The sequence below is a fragment of the Ovis canadensis genome, chromosome 15 (genome assembly GCF_042477335.2).
Source record: "Ovis canadensis isolate MfBH-ARS-UI-01 breed Bighorn chromosome 15, ARS-UI_OviCan_v2, whole genome shotgun sequence".
Classification (NCBI taxonomy): Eukaryota; Metazoa; Chordata; class Mammalia; order Artiodactyla; family Bovidae; genus Ovis; species Ovis canadensis.
In genome coordinates, this window is record NC_091259.1 from 82,894,401 (window position 1) to 82,912,993 (window position 18,593).

Sequence of the window (18,593 nt, forward strand, 5' to 3'; positions counted from 1 at the left end):
TGGGGTTTTCTTGCGGGGAAGCAGGGTGGTCTTGAGAATTCTAAGTATTTTCAAGTAAATCTCAGACTTCTCATTCACAAATCAAAAGGGACTAATCAAATGGTGTTTGAAATATTACAAACAAATAGCACTCTTTACTTTCAACCATATCAGCTAGGAGGTTGAGACCCACTGGCAAAGTCCAGCCTCCTAGTTAAGGACGGTAACTCTGGAGAAGTGAGCTACCCAACGTTAGCGGCTAGAGCGGGAACCAGGAAAAGTCGGTCCTCCCGGCTGCCTGGTGAGTGATGGCCCAGGCTGGCGACCATTTCCCAGGCCCCATCCCTGGGAGGGGGAGGGGGACCTTCCACTAACCGCCGGACTGACGGCGGGAAGAATCTCGGCTGTTCCCCCAACACATTTCTGGAAGCACAGGCCGGCAGCCGGTCGAATGCAGCGGGGTACTGGGACCTGCAAACCGCGGTAACTGGAGTGGTGGGGGATCCCGGGCGGGATACCCGGGTCTGGGGTGGCCTTGGAAAGAGAAGGGGACCTGCTTCCACGACTGGCGGGATAACTCGCAGCCAAGATTAGGCTGCGGCCTGGGTCGCCCTGCGGCCGACCCAATTCCACGTGGGGAGCTGGCTGGCGAAGCTGGCACGGCGCCCACGCCAGGGGCTGGGAGCAGGAAGTTATCTCCCGCGGGCCCGGCCCTGGGCGCGGCGCGGCAGGTGCAGCGCCAGGCGACGTGGGCAGGCGGCCAGTGCAGAGGAGGTGAGCGCCGGGGTCGCCTCCCGGCTAGGGACAGCCAGCCCTGGGCCAGGAGCTTGCGGCTGGGTCCGGCCTGGGCAGGGTGAGGGGGCTTTCGGGGAGGGGGAGTGGGGTAATGCCTTGAGGGTTGGATCGGGCCACCTGGAGGGCCTCGAATCTGGGGTGGGGGCTTTGCTGGGGGGTGGGTTTCAGGCTCGGGAGAGGGCTGAGGGCTGTAAAAGTAGGGAGAAGGAGGCCATTGCGACAAGGTATCGGAAGTGTGAGCGCGGCTAGGTGGAGGGATGCGGCGGGGCCACGGTTCTCTGGACCCCGGGGGACTCAGGGTGGCGCCAGGGCTCCGGGGACGCGGTCCTGCCCGGATGAGGGGCAAGATGGCCCTGTAGATGAGCTGAGTCGGAGGGAGTTAAGCCTCTCGAGGAGACGGAGCAGGGAGGGAGGGCTTGCTGGAAGGGGGCCGAGGCTCTAGCACCCACAGGACCCTTCCGCGGCTACCGAGATCCAACACCCAGCACCACCAGCTGCGGGCGGGCAGCGCCCACGGGCTGCCAGCGGCCCGCCGCGAGCCAGATTCGGAAGGCCAATTCTCCGAGGCTGTGGCTTTAAGGGCGATAACTGCGCGCGGGCTCTTTAAGGAGGGTGTTGGGGGCGTGTCAGGAAATGAGTCCTGGTCCCGCCTCTCCCGGGGGAGGGGCCTCGGACGTCTGGAGGCTTCGGGGCAGAGTGGAAGGCTGGAGCCTGGGGAGACCGCGCGCCGTGGGCTTGTACCGGTTCAGTCCACTGCGGGTCCAGAGGACCCGAGCCCTGAGCGCCCCTGACCTCGCCTGCACCCTCTTTGCAAACTCCACCACACCTTCCTTTCAGCTCCTTGCATGACTCCCCCTTCTCGCCCTGCAAACCTTTTCTCTCCCATAGCAGCCCATGCCTGTTTCTCTCTGCACCTCTTCTTCACGCTGTCCCCCGCCCTTTTGAAGCCCCTTCGCCCTGCGTTTCTCTTGCTCCCCCTTTCTCCTTCCATTCCTGCCCTCCCCCACTTCCCGCTGGTTTCCTGCCTGCTCGGTTCCAGCCCCTTCTGCCCTAACTTGTCATTTCCGTCCAGCCTTAGCCTATCGGGCACCTTTCCCCTATCGTGTCTGATGAGCCCCCTGAGGGTGGGAGCAGGTGGTGGAGCTCACCCCAAATCAGAACCTCTCCATCTGAGAGAAGAGTGGGAGGCCTCCAGGCCACCCGCCATGTGACAGTTGAGGACTTCAGCTTGCAGAAAGCAGATGTGAGCTCGCTGCCCTGTACTCCAGGAAATCAGTCTGGCTGTGAGCTGACCCAGCTCCTCTGCTACCATGAACAGGGCCTCTCTGAAGCGGTCAAAAATCCTGCACATGGCACTGATGGGGACTTCCGACCCCCCCGGAGAGGCAGAGGCCAGCCAGGAGAAGCCCTTTGTGCTGCGGGCACTGCAGATCGCCCTGGTCGTCTCTCTCTACTGGGTCACGTCCATCTCCATGGTGTTCCTTAACAAGTACCTGCTGGATAGCCCCTCCCTGCGGCTGGACACCCCCATCTTCGTCACCTTCTACCAGTGCCTGGTGACCGTGCTGCTGTGCAGGGGCCTCAGCTCCCTGGCCACCTGCTGCCCTGGTACCGTGGACTTCCCCGCCCTGCATCTGGACCTCAAGGTGGCCCGCAGCGTCCTGCCCCTGTCGGTGGTCTTCATTGGCATGATCACCTTCAATAACCTCTGCCTCAAGTATGTGGGTGTGGCCTTCTACAACGTGGGTCGCTCACTCACCACCGTCTTCAATGTGCTGCTCTCCTACCTGCTGCTCAAGCAAACCACCTCCTTCTATGCCCTGCTCACCTGCAGCGTCATCATCGGTGAGTGGCCAGCCAGCGACACAGGGAGTGGGGATTGGGGGAGGATGGGAGCTGAAACCCTAAAGAACAACCCTGTCAAACATCTTTGGGCTTTATCTGCCCCGGCTCCCTTGTTTTGACCATCATATGAAGAAGAGCCTGGGGTCCAGAGAGGGCAAGTAACTTTCTGGAGGTCACCCAGCAAGCTAGGGACCTAATCAGGGTCCTTCAGACAAGATGGGATTACAATCTATACTTCATACAGGGAAAACCAAGGCACAGAGAGGTTAAGTGATTTGTCAAAGATCACATAGCTAGTAAGTGGTAGAGATGGGATGTGATCTGAAGTAATCTGGCTTCTTACACTTGACCACTGTACTCTCTTGCTTCTCAAGAGTTTGAGGGTCCTGACTTCTCATCCAGTGCTCTTTCTAGAGGACATTGCATCTTTTAATAAATATATGTGTACCATCATCCTCTGACCTTGCAGGCTTACAATAATGCCTGAGACGGTGGCAAGAGATATGCTTTGAGATTACTTAGCTGTCTTCCCAGACTTGACCCTCAGAAAATAAAAATTATTAATGGGGACATTGTGTTGATTATTTGCATACAGCATCTCCTATGTTCCCCAGAGGTTCCCTGAATGGTATTATCATCACCATGACCGACTACATACACACAAAGAAACTGACACCAGACAGGTTAAGTCACTTCCAAGGCCCCACAGCTAGGAAGTATCCAGCCTGGGATGGATTCTCAAACTGGCTGGCCCCCCAGGCCTGTATTTCTAATCACTCCGCTCTGTTCTTGTCCCCTAGAGCAGCAGCCCCCAGCCTTTACGGCGCCAGGGACCAGTTTCGTGGAAGACAGTTTTTCCACGGACTTGGGAGTGGGGGGATGGTTTCAGGATAATTCATGCCCATTACATTTATTGCACATTTTATTTCTAATCTAACGCTACCGTTGATCTGACAGGACATACTGGTCCACGGCCTGGAGGTTGGGGACCCTGCCCTAGAGGTTAGAACTGTGCCATCTAGTTCAGTAGCCACTGACCACATGTGTCTATTTCCATTCAAATTCAGTGAAATTTTTAAAATTCAGCTACTCAGTTGTGAGCTGATTCTGTAGCCGCATTTCAAGTGCTCAGTCACCACATGTGGCCAGTGGCTGTTGTACTGGACGACACAGAGGGTAGATCATTACCATCATCACAAAGTGTTTCATTGCAGCCCGTTAGGTAGGAGCACCCCCAGCTTCCCACCCCCTCAGAGTCCTCCTGAGGCTCAGTCTTCCAGGAACATAATCTTTCTTTGAACCTGTTCAGGTTCTTCCTGGTTCTGCAGACTTCATCTTGGTTGACCTACATTGTCTTGGTTAGCATCTGAGTCCCCAGGCTCAGTTGCACCAGTGGTGGGGAGGGGCCCATCCCATGCCACCTGTCCTAGAAAATGTTTTCCTCGTTGAGCCACTGTGGACCTAGGCCTGCCCAGTCTCAGTTCAAGGTGGGAGAGAGAAGGGCAGAGGTTGGAGTGAGGGCAGCTGCCAAGACCCCTGGCAGCTCCGTCTCAGCAGCTCCCATTTCCTCCCCCAGGGACTCGGTATGGACTCCCAGGCCTCACTTAGACAAATGCCCCAGGGATCTCCACTTCAGCCCCGCTGACTTTATGGAGTTGGGGGTGTGAGGAGAAAGAGAGGGACTTCCTGATTGGCTAATTTACATGCAGGCCGGTGAAGTCTTTAGGGAAACTAGGCTCGAGTCAGAAAAGTAATCAGCATAGTGCATGGTGAGACAGCTTCTGGGAAAGTGCATTCACATCTGCTTTGGGACAGGCGCCCAGGAGGTAGTGCTGTCTGCTGGCCCAGCGCCTGGGCCTCCTCTCCTCTCCGCAGTGTTGCCCCACCCCCCCACGCCTGGTCCTCCTTGTGAGGGAACCTGGGTCTCAGGTGACTCTCCAGGCCCCCTCCTCCTCCCATCCTTGTGCCCTCCCCCTCCCTTCCTTGGACGATATCATTCATTGCTCCCTCTTGGCTGAGATTCCCTCTGGGGTCTGGAATTTTAAAAGGGGCAGTCCCTCCCTCTTCTGGACTCAAAAGGTAACCAGCAGGAGGGCTGGGGGCCCTCTGGCTATGCCCCCAGAACCAGGCTGGGGGTACCTGTTTGCAAAGGTTCTGCCGAGAAAGAGAACACTGCCCACGTGCTTACAGCCCAGTCTTATCTCCTCTGATCCTCAAGACCACCTCCAGAACAACCTATGTGCATTCACTCAGCAGATATTACTCACTGGCCAAGCATGCGCCCAGAGCTCTGGGGATGCAGATTCTGAAAAGGTAGACGCAGGTCCTACGCTTGCCTAGCAGTCAGGGAGTTATGCCATGACTCGGACATAAAAGGTGCTGCAGAAAGCCTGGCAGGGGTGGAGATGGGGAGAGAGAAGAGCCGGGAGGGAGGGTTCTAAGCCGGCGTTCCAGAGGAAGTACTAGATGGAGTAAGGAAGAAGTGAGGAGAGAACGTTCCAGGCAGAAGAAAAAACACCCATTTCTTCATGGCTGGGCCAGAGCAGGCTGTGCCCGTGAGGCTGCCCAAGTTAAGTGATCCCAGACTGTTTCCTGAGGGCTGTGGAGATGCCCAGAGAGGCTTTAAGCCAGGACAGGCCCCGAGCAGATCTGTCCTGTAGGAAGATCATGCTGGCTGCAAGGTAGAGAGTAGATTGATTGGAGTGGGAAGGTCAAGAACGTGAACCCAGATGTCCACAGCGGAAGGACATGGGAGCTCAGAGAATTTAAGTAGACTTTCCACGGGCCACCCAGCCTTTAAATGACAGAGCCCGATCAGAGTCCAGATCTCTGACACCAAAACCATGTGGCGGGAGATACAACGCGTATAAGATTTCGGCCCCTGCCTTCTGGGAAAGTGGAGTCTAAGCTAGAGAGACTGTACTGTCCCCATGGGCAGGTGCCTAGCAGCCCAGGGCAGGCAAGGGTCTTGAAGGAAAGCATAGGCAGGAGGAAGCCAGGAAGAGGTCTGGGTGCTGGGGGGTACCAGGAGAGTCTTCAGCCCTGGAGAGGCTGGCTTTGACCTTAAAGAATGAGTGGAATGTCCAAGAATGTCCCAAGAGAGCGTTTCTGGTTCAGAAAATGATCAAGGGTGCTGAACCCTGGTGTGAGAAGCAGGGAGATGAGGGTGGCCACTCAGGGTGATCGTGGCACGGAGATGGGGTTCGAGGGCCTGGGGAGCCCAGCATGCCAAGCTGAGGGTGGGCAGTGGGGTGCCGAGGAGGCTCCATGGGTAGGAGGTGTCACAAAATGATAGTCTCAGAAAGAGTAAGCAGCCCCAAAGACCTCGGGCCATAAGTGCTGCTCAGCAAGGTAGACTCCCAGCTCACAGACGGGGAGGCTGAGTGAGGCTCTGAGACCTCAAGTCACTCGCCCAGGGTCACCTCCACCACTGAGTGCTGTAGCCACACTCAACCTTCAGAACCCATTTCACACGTTGCTTTTGAGGGGGCCCCAGGCCAGCCCAGTCGTCCAGTTACAGAGCTGTCACGGCACCCTGTCCTGGTTTATGGACCTCGTTACAACTGCAGTTAAAGAAGTAATTGGGAAAGGAATCATTTTAATGGCTCTCTCCTCTGCCGGAATGCGAGCCCCATGAGGAAGGGTTCCTATCCTAGACTAACTCCCCCAGCACTTTGCACACCTTTCTTGCAGGAAGGACGGGGGCGGGGGGGCGGGGGATGGAATGGTGAGATCAGCGTGACACAGTCTGTGAACTTGGGTGGCAAACTTCTCTGTCCTTCCTCCTCCCCATGCTCGTTCCCCTCTCCCCGCTACAGGTGGCTTCTGGCTCGGAGTGGACCAGGAAGGCGCGGAGGGCACCCTGTCTTGGACGGGGACCCTCTTCGGTGTGCTCGCCAGCCTCTGCGTCTCGCTCAACGCCATCTACACCAAGAAGGTGCTCCCGGCGGTGGACGGCAGCATCTGGCGTCTGACCTTTTACAACAACGTCAACGCCTGCGTCCTCTTCCTGCCCCTGCTCCTGGTGCTGGGGGAGCTCCGGGCCCTCTTCACCTTCCCCCAGCTGGGCAGTGCCCACTTCTGGGGTATGATGACGCTGGGCGGCCTGTTTGGCTTCGCCATCGGCTACGTGACGGGACTGCAGATCAAGTTCACCAGTCCCCTGACCCACAACGTGTCCGGCACAGCCAAAGCCTGTGCCCAGACGGTGCTGGCTGTCCTCTACTACGAGGAGGCCAAGAGCTTTCTCTGGTGGACGAGCAACATGATGGTTCTGGGGGGCTCCTCTGCTTATACCTGGGTCAGGGGCCGGGAGATGAAGAAGACGCAGGAGGAGCCCCACCCCAGGGAAAACGAGAAGAGCAACATGGAGGTGTGAGCTTCTCCAGAGACCCAGGCACAGCCCACCCCCGGGGAGCATGCCCCTGAATGCAATGAAGGTGTCTCTCTGGACCAGGAGACTGTGGCCTTACAGACGTGACGGGAATCTGGTGGTTGAAATGGTTGGAATGAAACCGCCAGTGTTTCCCAGTGTCGTCAGAAAGTTGCCAAACCCGTCTCAACCCCCTTTCCTAGTTCCAGGGTTTTGTCCTCCCATAGGGAGGAGGGATGCCCCCGTGAGAAGAGCCAGTTAGGTTCTCTGGAGGAGTACCAGCTTGCAGGGAGCAGGACAGGGGCATGTGCCAGAGACTATGCCCCCTTCCAGGGCCTTCTACCTCCACACGACCTTTGAGGTTGGGAACAGGCCACAACCTTGAAGGGACAGCGTTGGCAAAGCCAGCCAGTCTTCACTTACACTCAGGGGAGATGGGGCTGTGACCCCCTCACCAGAGGCTTAGGGTTTGAGAAACCTCACCTCTCTGTGTCCCGGGCAGGTAGCATAGCTTTGACCCACACCCCCACCCCAAACCGACCTTCTTTTGGAGGAGAGCATGGGCTGGGCTGAGGGAGTAAATGGGCAAATGTTCCCTCTTCTCTGTGGTGAGACCAGCAGGTCCCATGAAAGGGGATGAAAGGTAGGCGGTACCCAAGCCTGGTCCTGGCACCCGCAAGGGCTGCTGGAAAATAGCCTGGGAATGGGCTGCATCATGGGAGAGCTCCCTGTCCCCCCGTCTGCACCCCATGTTTCCACTGTTTGAACATGGTACGTCCTTCACAGGCTCAGCAGGCTCAGTGACACTCTCCCCCAGTCCCCAACACTAGTTTTCCCCACCTCATTCCCCTGCCCCTAAGGGGCAGCTGCCACCTGGCACAGCTACCTGGCTCAGGGAACAGCCTCCCAGAAGTGGAGCCAGGGAGCCACTTTGGCTTCTGGGAACTGTGCCTCCCCAGGAGGTGCTGAGGGAGCAAGGGTCAGCTCAGAGCTTTCTACCTCAGCTGTGCCAGGCCCCCTCAAGATACAGTTCCTGTGGGGCTGGGGTGGTAACCTGATCTAGATGAAAGCATTCAGCTAACAATTGCAAACATCCCTGAGTTTAAGGCTGAAAGAATCTTCTCTTCCGCTCATCCCCACCTTCCAGGCCTCAGGGTGGCTTTCGTGACTCCTGTCCCTTCTGTTGGTTGTTTCATTCCACCCAGCTTTTGCGGGGTAACTCCTGATGTTTTCCGTCCCTGTAGCAAAAGGCTGGGGAGAGTGGGTCTTCTCACCACCCCTCTCTTCCTGTCCCTCCACCCTCCCAGGTGGTTTCTAATGAAGTTGGTGGGACTTTGATGCCCTGAATTGTGTGCGATTTAATTAAAAAATTAACTAAAACATCTTGTGTGTGTGCAGTGAGAAGGGACAGGCAGGGTCTGGATGGGACCTGTGAACTAAGGCCCAACCCTGCCATCTGCAAGCCTGGGTTCTAGCACAACAGTCTTTCTCAGAACCTGTTCTCCCTCCAGGCCAGGGGTTGATCCAAAGACCAAAGCTGCTTCCAGACCTCAAGTTTCCTATTTGGTAATTGTTGCCACTTTCTGGGTACTTGCTGGAGGCAAGACACTGCTGAGTGCTCTGTTCCATTGTTCATTTCCGCAACCCTCCCCAACAGGTCTTGAGGTGGGCGCCATCAGTCATTCACCCATTTTACAGATGAGGACACTGAGGCTTAGGAAGGAGCATAGGAAGAAAGAGGCAGCAGTAGGAGTCAGACAGAAGTCTCTGCCTTCTGAGCACAGCTGCTTAACCACAGTGCCCTTAAGTATACCCAGCATTTTTTGAGCACCTACTGCATGCCAGGTACTGGTGGTAGGACCCCAATCTGCTTCAAGGGACAAGAATATAAACACACATTAAGGCTCCCGTAACAAATGCAGTATTGCTCTGAGATCTCAGAAGATGGAGAGACCACGTCTTCACAAGGGCCAGGGTGTTTGAATATTCCTGGGCAAGCAGGGGCTCCAGGAGCAGGGGTAGACTGACCAGGAAACAAGATTAAGCTGAGGAAAGAGTACATGGGGAGTGGTGAGAGGTTTTGTTTGGCGAGAGGGGTGTATAGAAAAGGAGAGTGGGTCATGGCGTGAACAGCCTTGAATGCAGCGGTCTGTCTGGTCTTGATTCTAATCAATTTTAAAGCCATCACCAGGTCCCTTAAACAGAGAAGGGACATAATCGTTTCTGCACCCTCTGTATAGTCATAAGATTGAGACAACATTCTTCATGTGATGAGCCCTTTCTTGAACAAGATTCAAGAAAAATCTAAATAGTTTGAAAAAAATTCAGGCAGCCTCAATTCACAGGACACAACCGAACAGCCTACTGTCCAAGACCTCCACACAGAAAAGCACAAAGATGTACGGTGTCTGAGGATGGATTTGCGCCCACATGCAGCAGAACACCCCAGTTCTGATGCACATGAAGCCCAGGGAACAACCAGAGCCAGTCTTCCAGCATCCCAGATTCCCACAGTCAGCACCACTGCCCCCAGCTCGTCTCTATGGTATTTAAAGGAGCCAGGGCCATCCCCAGGAATGTTTTGCCTGCAAGAAGCAAAGGAAGTGTGCCTTTCCTGGCAAGTTCACAGTTCCCCTTCTCTTTGGTTCCCCTCCACACCTCTTTTTTAAACAAAGTGTCTTGTTTATAACATAAAAATAAGATCACTTTTTCCCTTTGATTCCAGTGGTAACAGGTTGCTAAGGGGATAATGTACATATCAAGGAGTTTATCTCCAAAATTTCCTCCAAGAAAAGGCCAGGAAGGCTTAAAGAGAACCATATACATGTCATATATACATATGTGACATCAACAAAGATACCCTGAAATAGTGGGAATACAACTTGGAAAAAAAAAAAAAAACCTCAAAAAATATTTTAATATGCCTCCAAAAAACAAGCATAAAATAGTTTGGTACAAAAAGGCAGAGATGTGGAAGTCAAGCTGCCCAGAGGGAAAAAAAAAGGAAAAATGGTGGATGAAATGGAAAATTTAGGAACAGGAAGCTGATTCAACACTGACACACACATTTCCAGAATGTATCACTCTTTACTTCTGTTTTTGCAGGGCACTTACTTGATCGGAAGTCTGGAGACTTGGGTTCCACTTCTTAGAAGCTAGGGGGCCTCGGACAAGTCTCCTAACCTTTTCCAGGCCTCACTTTTCTTGAGATATGGGGATAATCCTTGTCCATCCTGCCACACGAAATGGTTGTGAATTGATGCTCAGCATCGTTCTGAAAATACAGTGAGTTATTGTTCTTATCCGGAGAAGGCAATGGCAATCCCCTCCAGTACTCATACCTGGAAAATCCCATGGACGGAGGAGCCTGGTGGGCTGCAGTCCATGGGGTCGCTAGGAGTCGGGCACGACTGAGCGACTTCCCTTTCACTTTTCACTTTCATGCATTGGAGAAGGAAATGGCAACCCACTCCAGTGTTCTTGCCTGGAGAATCCCAGGGACGGGGAAATCTGCTGGGCTGTCATCTATGGGGTCGCACAGAGTCGGACACAACTGAAGCGACTTAGCAGCAGCAGCAGGGCAGCTTGGTGTGCTGCAGTCCATGGGGTCGCAAAGAGTCGGACACGACTCAGTGACTGAAAGGAGATAACACAACGATTCAAGGAGTTGACATACATGAAATTGCGTTACTAGATGAGAAAACTGAGGTCCCCATAGGGTCACACGATAAGCCTGAGACACCAAGGACAAACTAGAGTGTGGTACTCAGTCCTCCTGGCCCCTCATCTGAAGATCCCATAGCTGCCTCACTGGACATAGGCCCTGCCCCCACCACAAACCTTGGCTCCTGTGAGAGGGCTAAATTTAGGACGTGGAACCAGCTAAAACGGGGACACCCAAGCCAGCTGCACTGAAGCAGCTGGCCCAGGTGTGCTGGGAGCTCAGATGAAGGAAGGCTGGGGGAGGGGGGAAGGAGGGAGGGGGCGGTGACTAGCGGGGGGGGGCGCGGGGGGGGGCGGGGGGGGGGCGGGGGGGGCGGGGGGGCGGGGGGGGGGGGGGGGGGGGCGGGGGGGGCGGGGGGGGGGGGGGGGGGGGGCGCGGGGGGCGGGGGGGCGCGGGGGGCGGGGGGCGGGGGGGCGGGGGGCCGGGGGGGGGGGGGGGGGGGCGGGGGGGGGCGGGGGGGGGGCGGGGGGGGGCGGGGGGGTGGGCAGTGACTGCAGGGTATCACTGAGGCCTGGTGGGGAGTGTACAGCTGTAGAGCTGGGAGCAAGTCTGAAGCAGCCCCAGATCTCACAGACAAGCCTGAGGCTCAGAACGTGTGACTGACTTGCCCAAAGCTGCAGTACGACGGGGCAGCACCCAGACCCCCTTCTCTCAAGCCAGTGCCCTTTCTGCTAAGCATCATCGATCGCCATTTTTTAAAAGTAATGACAGCCACTGTGACTATCATTATTGCTAGTATTTGTTAGATGCTCACCACATGCCGGGTGCTATTCTAAGCATATTACCCGTTAACGTCTGACACCCGTTGACCCAGATTAACATCTGCAATAGGTACTGTTTTGTCTTTCCTTTTTTAAGATGTGGAACTTTTTTTTTTTTTTTTTTCGGTCAGGAGGCATATAGGATCTTAGCTCCCCAACCAGGGATCAGACCCACACCTTCTGTGTTGAAAGGCGAAGTCTTAACCAGGACACCAGGGAAGCCCCTGCAGCAGGTACTATTAACAGCCCCCTTTCACAGATGAGGGAACCGAGGCCCAGAGAAGTTAGTATCCTGCCCCAAATCCCAGAGCTGGGTGACCTCTCTGTACAATGAGACTGGAAACACAGAGGGACCTGAGCCAAACCATATATGACAATAGAACTCTGACCCACAGCTTTGGCAGCAGTCAGCCCTGGAAGCTAAACCGGTACCTCCAGTGACATGAGCCCAAAAGAGTCAGGATTTGGGCAATGACAGCCTGTTTCCCTATTTTTGATACCCACTCCCTGCTTCCAGCTAAGGACCAAGCAATCACACAGGACCCCCTCCCGCTTCCAATGAGCCCACCTCCACCTCTCTGATCAGTTTAATAGCCTCCTGAAGCATTCCCTTTTCTCTAGAAAGCCTTCCCACTCCTCTGCCTGCCTTTGAATCTTTGCCATGCTACAAGTGATGGTGGCTGACTCCCCTGCCATAGCAAGCTCAGAATAGATGGCCTGCTTGTTCTCATGTGGGTGGCCTTTGTCTACTTTTGTGACTCCCATTCACCACCAGCTTTCTGTCCAGGTACAGACTGGCTTGGGAAGGAGGAAATAGTCTCAGAGGAGCCCCAGGCAGGTGGAAGGATTTGGAAGGAGCCTGTGGGGTGAGGGTGGGGGCTGGGTAGGGGCAGCTGTACTTCTACCCGGTCTGCAGTCTGGCTCCCAGGCTGCTCTGTAGCCCCAGAGGGTTATATGATTTTCCATCCAGCTAGCGAGCCTCCCTCTGCTTCCTCCCCAGGTCACCATCCACAGGGTCCCTGCCTTACCTCACTTTTCATTCCCCTAGTCCTTATTGAGAGCACTATATGCAAGGCCTGAACTAGTCTCTTTACATCTTCATTCCAGGTACTCTGTGAGGCAAGATCATCTTTCCACTGCTTTTGAGATACCCTGGTCTTTAGTTCTGTGTCCAAAGTCATCTAATCCCCGACCCTCCATAACTTAGTTTCCTTGCCTATAAAACAGGGGGAAGGAGGCTAGATTAGATCAGTTCATCTAGGACATTTGGGGAGCCCCCTTAAAGCAGAAGGGAGAACCAAGTGGACCCCCAGTCTCCACTCCAGGGCAGCCTCAGTTTCACACATTTATATACCGAGGGTGCAATTTAGATTTAGTTATGCTCAAACAGTAAAGAATCTGCCTGCAATGTGGGAGACCTGGGTTCAATCCCTGGGTCAGTAAGATCCCCTGGAGCAGGGCATGGCAACCCACTCTAGTATTTTTGCCTGGAGAATTCCATGGACAGAGGAGCCCGGCAGGCTACAGTCCATGGAGTCACAGAGTCAGACATCACTGAGCAACTAACACTATGGTCCACTATGCTAACAAGGGGGTAGGGAGCCTTCTGCTTGTTACCCTGCTAATGGGGCCCCTAAGACTTCAGCAGAGAACATGAGAACACTTTGTGGCACATACAGTATTTTTTTGGACCCAGTACCAATCCCTGCTTCTTTGTCTTTGCTGCCATTGCCATAATTTTGATCCTTTTTCTTCCGAGACTTGCAGAGGGTAAAGAAGGCACTAAATCTTAATGAGTAAACATGAATCATGGTAATCCCTGTCTCTTTGTCTGTTATTAGTTAAAATGGAATTGACTAAGAAGACGTGAAAAGTCTACTAGTGGCTAGTCCACTACTCGGAAACTTTCCTAACTCTTCAAAAGAGACACAAAACAGGAATGTTCCTGCTCTGGCTCTTGAGGGATCCTCATCAAGATGGCTGGAGCTCTGGCAGCCATTTGGAATCATGAGAAGAGTCATTTTTAGGAAGTCTAGCCTACACACCGTCAGAGTGGAAAGATGGAGAGAACCTGGGTCCTTGGTGACATCACTGAGTGTTGGAATTAAGAAACTCAGGCACAATTTAAGCCTCTTTCAGTAGGCTTTCCCTTTGTAGCCAGAAGCATTTTAGCTGGCTTAAATCTCCTTCTCTGTTTTGTGGTTAACACGGTCCTGTCCTAAGCCCTAAGCACCCATGCCTAGAACAATGGGATGACGTAGCCCATCTGGGGCTTGAATTGAATTTCTCATCCAATAGCATCTGTCAGAGCATGCTCCTGGGCACCTGTCTGGTTCTAAACCTCCAAGCAACCCCCCTATCTTCTTTCCATTCTGCACTGTGATCCCTGGTCTGCTCCTAGCCTCTCCTCTCTCCATGGCTTTCCTCCTTCCCCTGTACCAAATTGGACTCTGCTCCTGAACCTCCACCCTCCCTTGTCTCCTGGACTTTCTGGTTGCTCTGTGTAACCACCAGCCCCATCCAGCCTGATCCCAAACTCTTGCCCTGATACCTGCTCATGTAGACCCAGGTTGTCCTGCCCCCAACCCCCAGAAAGGAAAATGAGACCCTGAGGACCCACACCTGACATACCCTTTAACAAACCCTGATTTAAAGCAGGGCCACTTTACATGGAATCTCAAATAGAAAGAAATGACTCAAAACGGTAGAGTCAATTTAACCACCACCCCCAGTGAACAAGTGGATCCTGGAGCCAACCCAATCAATCCAACAAAGCTTGAGCTTCCGAATAGCATTGCGGTCATGGAGCTGAACCTGCACCCAAACCATACCTCCTTGATCTCAGCTCTCAGCTCCCATGCAACTTGGTGGGATGGGGTCAACAGAGACAATCACAGACATCTAGCTCTGTCCTAGAACCAAGAGCTCATATTCACCTGAGTTGGACTCTGCGAGAAGGTGAGGGGGCATGAAAAGAACATGAAGGTTGTCGCCTTCTCCTGAAGCCAGGTGAGCAACAGGCAACCAGGAGAAGCCAGGGTGTGAGTCAACAGGGTTAGTGGGGCCTACAGCAGACTAGGGGCCAGCGAACCCAGCAAAGGGCCCCCAAATCCTAGTTTCCAAAACTAGTTTGCCCCTCTGACCGTCAGTTTTCAACTTCTAGGCCATTGGACCTAAGTCGAAATCCCAGCTCTGCTCTCTGTGGGCTGGGCATCTTTACGTGGGCAGGATAACATCTCTGCAGACTCAGTTTCCTGTCCAGTTCCCAGCTGTGCGGCCATAGGCAATATGACTTGATATCCCTGAGCTTCTAATATACAGAGCAAGGATGACAAAAATTCCTGCTCCAGAGGGCAACACAGGTACTTAGCATGTTAGTTGCAACTTGCGTACTTAGCATGTTGTTTGCTACCTGAACAGCAGCTGTGACTGTCAGGTGGAAGCTCTCAGCAGAGAGATTTACAGGATTTTGTCCCTTCTGCCACACAGGCCTGTGGATTCAGCTCTAAGACCTGCCTAGAGCCGCCTGCTGGGTGGGAAAGAGCTGCCCTGGCCGGAGCTGGAGCTGCCAGGACTCTGCTTCCCTACCACCTTCATCTGCTAAAGGGGTCTCTGCTCCTCCCCTCCCACTGCAATCACAGGGAAGGTGAACCCCTATTTATCCCCGAAGTGAACTCCCAATAAAAACAGCAATGAGGCCCGCCAGTCACACAAGGGAGGGAGGTGAGCTGGATGGGGATTGTGGTGGAATGGGGGGCTCCCCAGGTGGTGCGAGTGGTAAAGAACTCACCTGTCAGTGCAGGAGACCCAAGAGACGTGGACTTGATCCCTGGGTCGGGAAGATCCCCGGGAGGAGGGCACGGCAACCCACCCCAGTATTCTTGCCTGGGGAACCCCGTGGACAGAGGAGCCTGGTGGGCTACAGTCCACGGGGTTGCAAAGAATTGGACAGGACTGAGCGACTTAGCATGCACCACAGACAGCTTCACACAGGGGAGCCAGGACTCTGGGTCTATATGTTTGCTGTTTGGGAATGTGGGTCTATATTGCTAGAACCTCTATTTTGGCAAGAGGAGCTGGAAATCTGAATCTCTACACGCCATCTCCTGATTTGTTTAAACAGTGACTCAGGTTTATAAAATACTGTGTAGGCTGTGTGGCATGTACATCGACCAGATTCAGCCTCCGGCCACCATTTCACGCCCTTTTTCATGGAATATAACTTCTTCTTCTCCCTTTTTAAAAAATATTCACTTATTTATTTGGCTTCACTGGCTCCCAGTCCCGGCATGCAAGATCTTTAATTGTGACATGGGAACTCTTAGTTTTGGCCTGTGAGACCTTAGTTTCCCAACCAGGGATGGAACCCAGGCCCCCTGCATTGAGAGCATTGAAGTCTTACCCACTGGCCCACCAGGGAAGACCCAGAATCTAACTTCTTTGGTGGCCTTGTCATACCTGTGGAAACTTAAGTAGGACACAGAAGTGAAAGGAAATTTGCTCAGTTGTGTCTGACTCTTTGCAACTGCATGAACTATACAGTCCATGGAATTCTTCAGGCTGGAGTGGGTAGCCTTTCCCTTCTTCAGGGGATCTTCCCGACCCAGGGGTTGTACCCAGGTCTCCCGCTTTGCAGGTAGATTCTTTATCAGCTGAGCCACAAGGGGAGCCGTAGGGCACAGAACCAGCCGGCAAAGGTGGCAGGATCTCTCTGAACCAGAGCTGATGGGGACTGTTGCTCTGGAAGGTGCCAGCTGAAAGTGTCCTTCTTTTGCTACCTCCCCGGAAGAGAAACTTCCTGCAGGGAGTCAGTCCCTGTTTCCAGCATTTTCCAGCAGCCATAAGGAGAAACAACACTTACAGTCTTTTAAACATTTTATTGCCTCTCTTCACTCTGTCCTTGAAATGCGCAGAAATGCAGGAGCAGGCCTGTGGGGGTTTCTGTGATCACTGTTGCTACTGCAGATACTAAGAATAGTTCACGGAACAGTAATCATCACAAAGCCTTCTATTCCTGCAAGGAATGTTTGTATATGGTTGCAGTTTATTTTGAGAGAGTGAATTCTATCCCGTCTACCTCCTCCAGAAATTCCTCAAGGCTTATAATCATGTTAATAGAAGGTGCAAATGGCAGCCGCTGTTGGGTGTTCACCCATGACCCTCTCTTCTAGACCAAAGAGCCCCCATTTTGTTCAAGCGTCAGGTGGCCTGTTGCTTTCCCTAGGCCAGCCTCCTCCAGACCCCAGGGGTGAATCGTGATTGATCTAAATTATATCAGATTGGCCAGGGCAAAGCCATGCATACAGTCCTGGCCAATGAGACCTGAGGGAGGTTTTCTGGCATTGCTTCCCTGAAGACTTTCCTCCATCTTACAAAGGAGTAGGAGGAAGCCTTCTGTAGGGTGCGTGGAGCTGCTGTAGCTATTTTGCTGCCTTGAGGGAATCAGCTAACACCTGAGGACAAGTGAGCAGAAACATAGAGGGAACCTGGGTTCTTGACCTGGGGCTTATTTATTTAGCATCTAATCTTTAATTTTTCAGATTACTTCCCTGGTGGCTCAGATGGTAAAGCGTCTGTCTACAATGCGGAAGACCTGGGTTCGAGCCCTGGGTTGGGAAGATCCCCTGGAGAAGGAAATGGCAATCGACTCTAGTACTATTGCCTGGAAAATCCCATAGACAGAGGAGCCTGGTAGGCTACAGTCTATGGAGTCACAAGTGGTCAATGCTCCCACCCACCTCCGGACCTTTGTATATGCTGTTTCCTTACCCACAACACTGTTTTTCCCTCCTCCACACATCACAGATCTCAGCACAAACATTGTCCAGTAAGAACAAATCAGGACGTAGCTACGGAGAGACTTCTTTAGAAAGAAAGTCTACTGCAGTAGACAGAACACTCCCATCTCAGAAATCCGTGAACATCTCAAGATCAGGCCAAGAAAGGTTTTTCTTTTCTAGGATAAAGGAGGAGGCAAGCAGGATCTTTGGAGGGAAGCCAAACAAGCCGTGGAAAATGACAAGTGGGATCTGGTAGGAAAATCTTCTGGCTGTGGTCAGCTGATTCCCAGGAGACGCTGACAGGGGAGGCACATTCTACTCTTTCGGTGCTTGCTCAGGTCTGGGGCAAGCAGAGTCCAGCGGAAAGGGAGAAGCCTCACTAAAATTTGGTCAAGATGACACCGAGCAGGGCCCTGTGGGGCTCCTGGGCATAAAGCCTCTCTGTGTTCCGAATTTCTCTGATTACAGGAAACACCCTCCATTCAGCCTCTGAGACCTTCCCCTGAGTTCCAATCAGTTCAGTTCAGTCACTCAGTCGTGTCCGACTCTCTGAGACCCCATGAGTCGCAGCACGCCAGGCCTCCCTGTCCATCACCAACTCCCAGAGTTCACTCAGACTCATGTCCATCAAGTCCATGATGCCATCCAGCCATCTCATCCTCTGTCTCCTCCTGCCCCCAATCCCTCCCAGCATCAGGGTCCTTTCTAATGAGTCAACTCTGCACATGAGGTGGCCCTAACTACAAATTAGATGATATGTGCTTATACATGAGTTTATACTGTATCTTACTCCCCTAGGTGCATTACAAAAATACATATAGTAAGATAAAGTCAAGGTAAGTAAGAAAATCAGAGAGGATTTGGATAAAAGATGAAAAATAATAAGATGAAGCTTGGAACCAATAGACCACATATATTTTATGTTGAGAAGTTCCAAACACTTGTTCTACGTAGTCCTCAAAATTAGCTGAGCCATGGGGCAGCCAACTCAAAGGAAGCCATATGATCAACTACAAAATTCATGGCTTAACAGAGCCTCAATTCATCCTATTCTCTGTCTGAAGGAAAATTATCTCATGGGTCTTATAAAGAAAACATTGAATAATGTTGTGAACATTACTGTCCTTAACAAGTTCGTTTTAAAGTAATGACAGTTTTGTTTCTTATCAAATCATGTCTTATAAACTTCCTCAACATTGGTTGAAGAGTATAATTTCAAACTAAACACTGTGGTGAGTCCCAAAGGATGGGTCCTGCTTTTGCTTATCTGATTTCAAGCACTAATTTCATACTCTGCAGAAAAGGGTATGTATGAGCTGCTCTCCTTTCAGTTCAGT

General features: G+C 52.9%; 1 protein-coding gene across 4 annotated transcripts; it reads left to right on the plus strand.

Moving 5' to 3' along the window:
- Nucleotides 1-653: 653 nt before the first annotated feature.
- Nucleotides 654-8,371, plus strand: SLC35C1 (solute carrier family 35 member C1). Of its 4 annotated transcripts, none has more exons than XM_069553984.1 (3): nt 654-753; nt 2,093-2,619; nt 6,438-8,371. In XM_069553984.1, exons 2-3 carry the CDS (start codon nt 2,124-2,126, stop codon nt 6,995-6,997), a joined length of 1,056 nt encoding a protein of 351 aa, XP_069410085.1. In that variant the 5' UTR covers nt 654-753; nt 2,093-2,123; the 3' UTR covers nt 6,998-8,371. The 4 variants fall into 4 exon arrangements, with proteins under 4 accessions (XP_069410085.1, XP_069410084.1, XP_069410082.1 ...); XM_069553983.1 differs by having other exon boundaries at nt 731-832; XM_069553981.1 differs by lacking the exon at nt 654-753 and adding an exon at nt 1,451-1,517.
- Nucleotides 8,372-18,593: the final 10,222 nt, after the last annotated feature.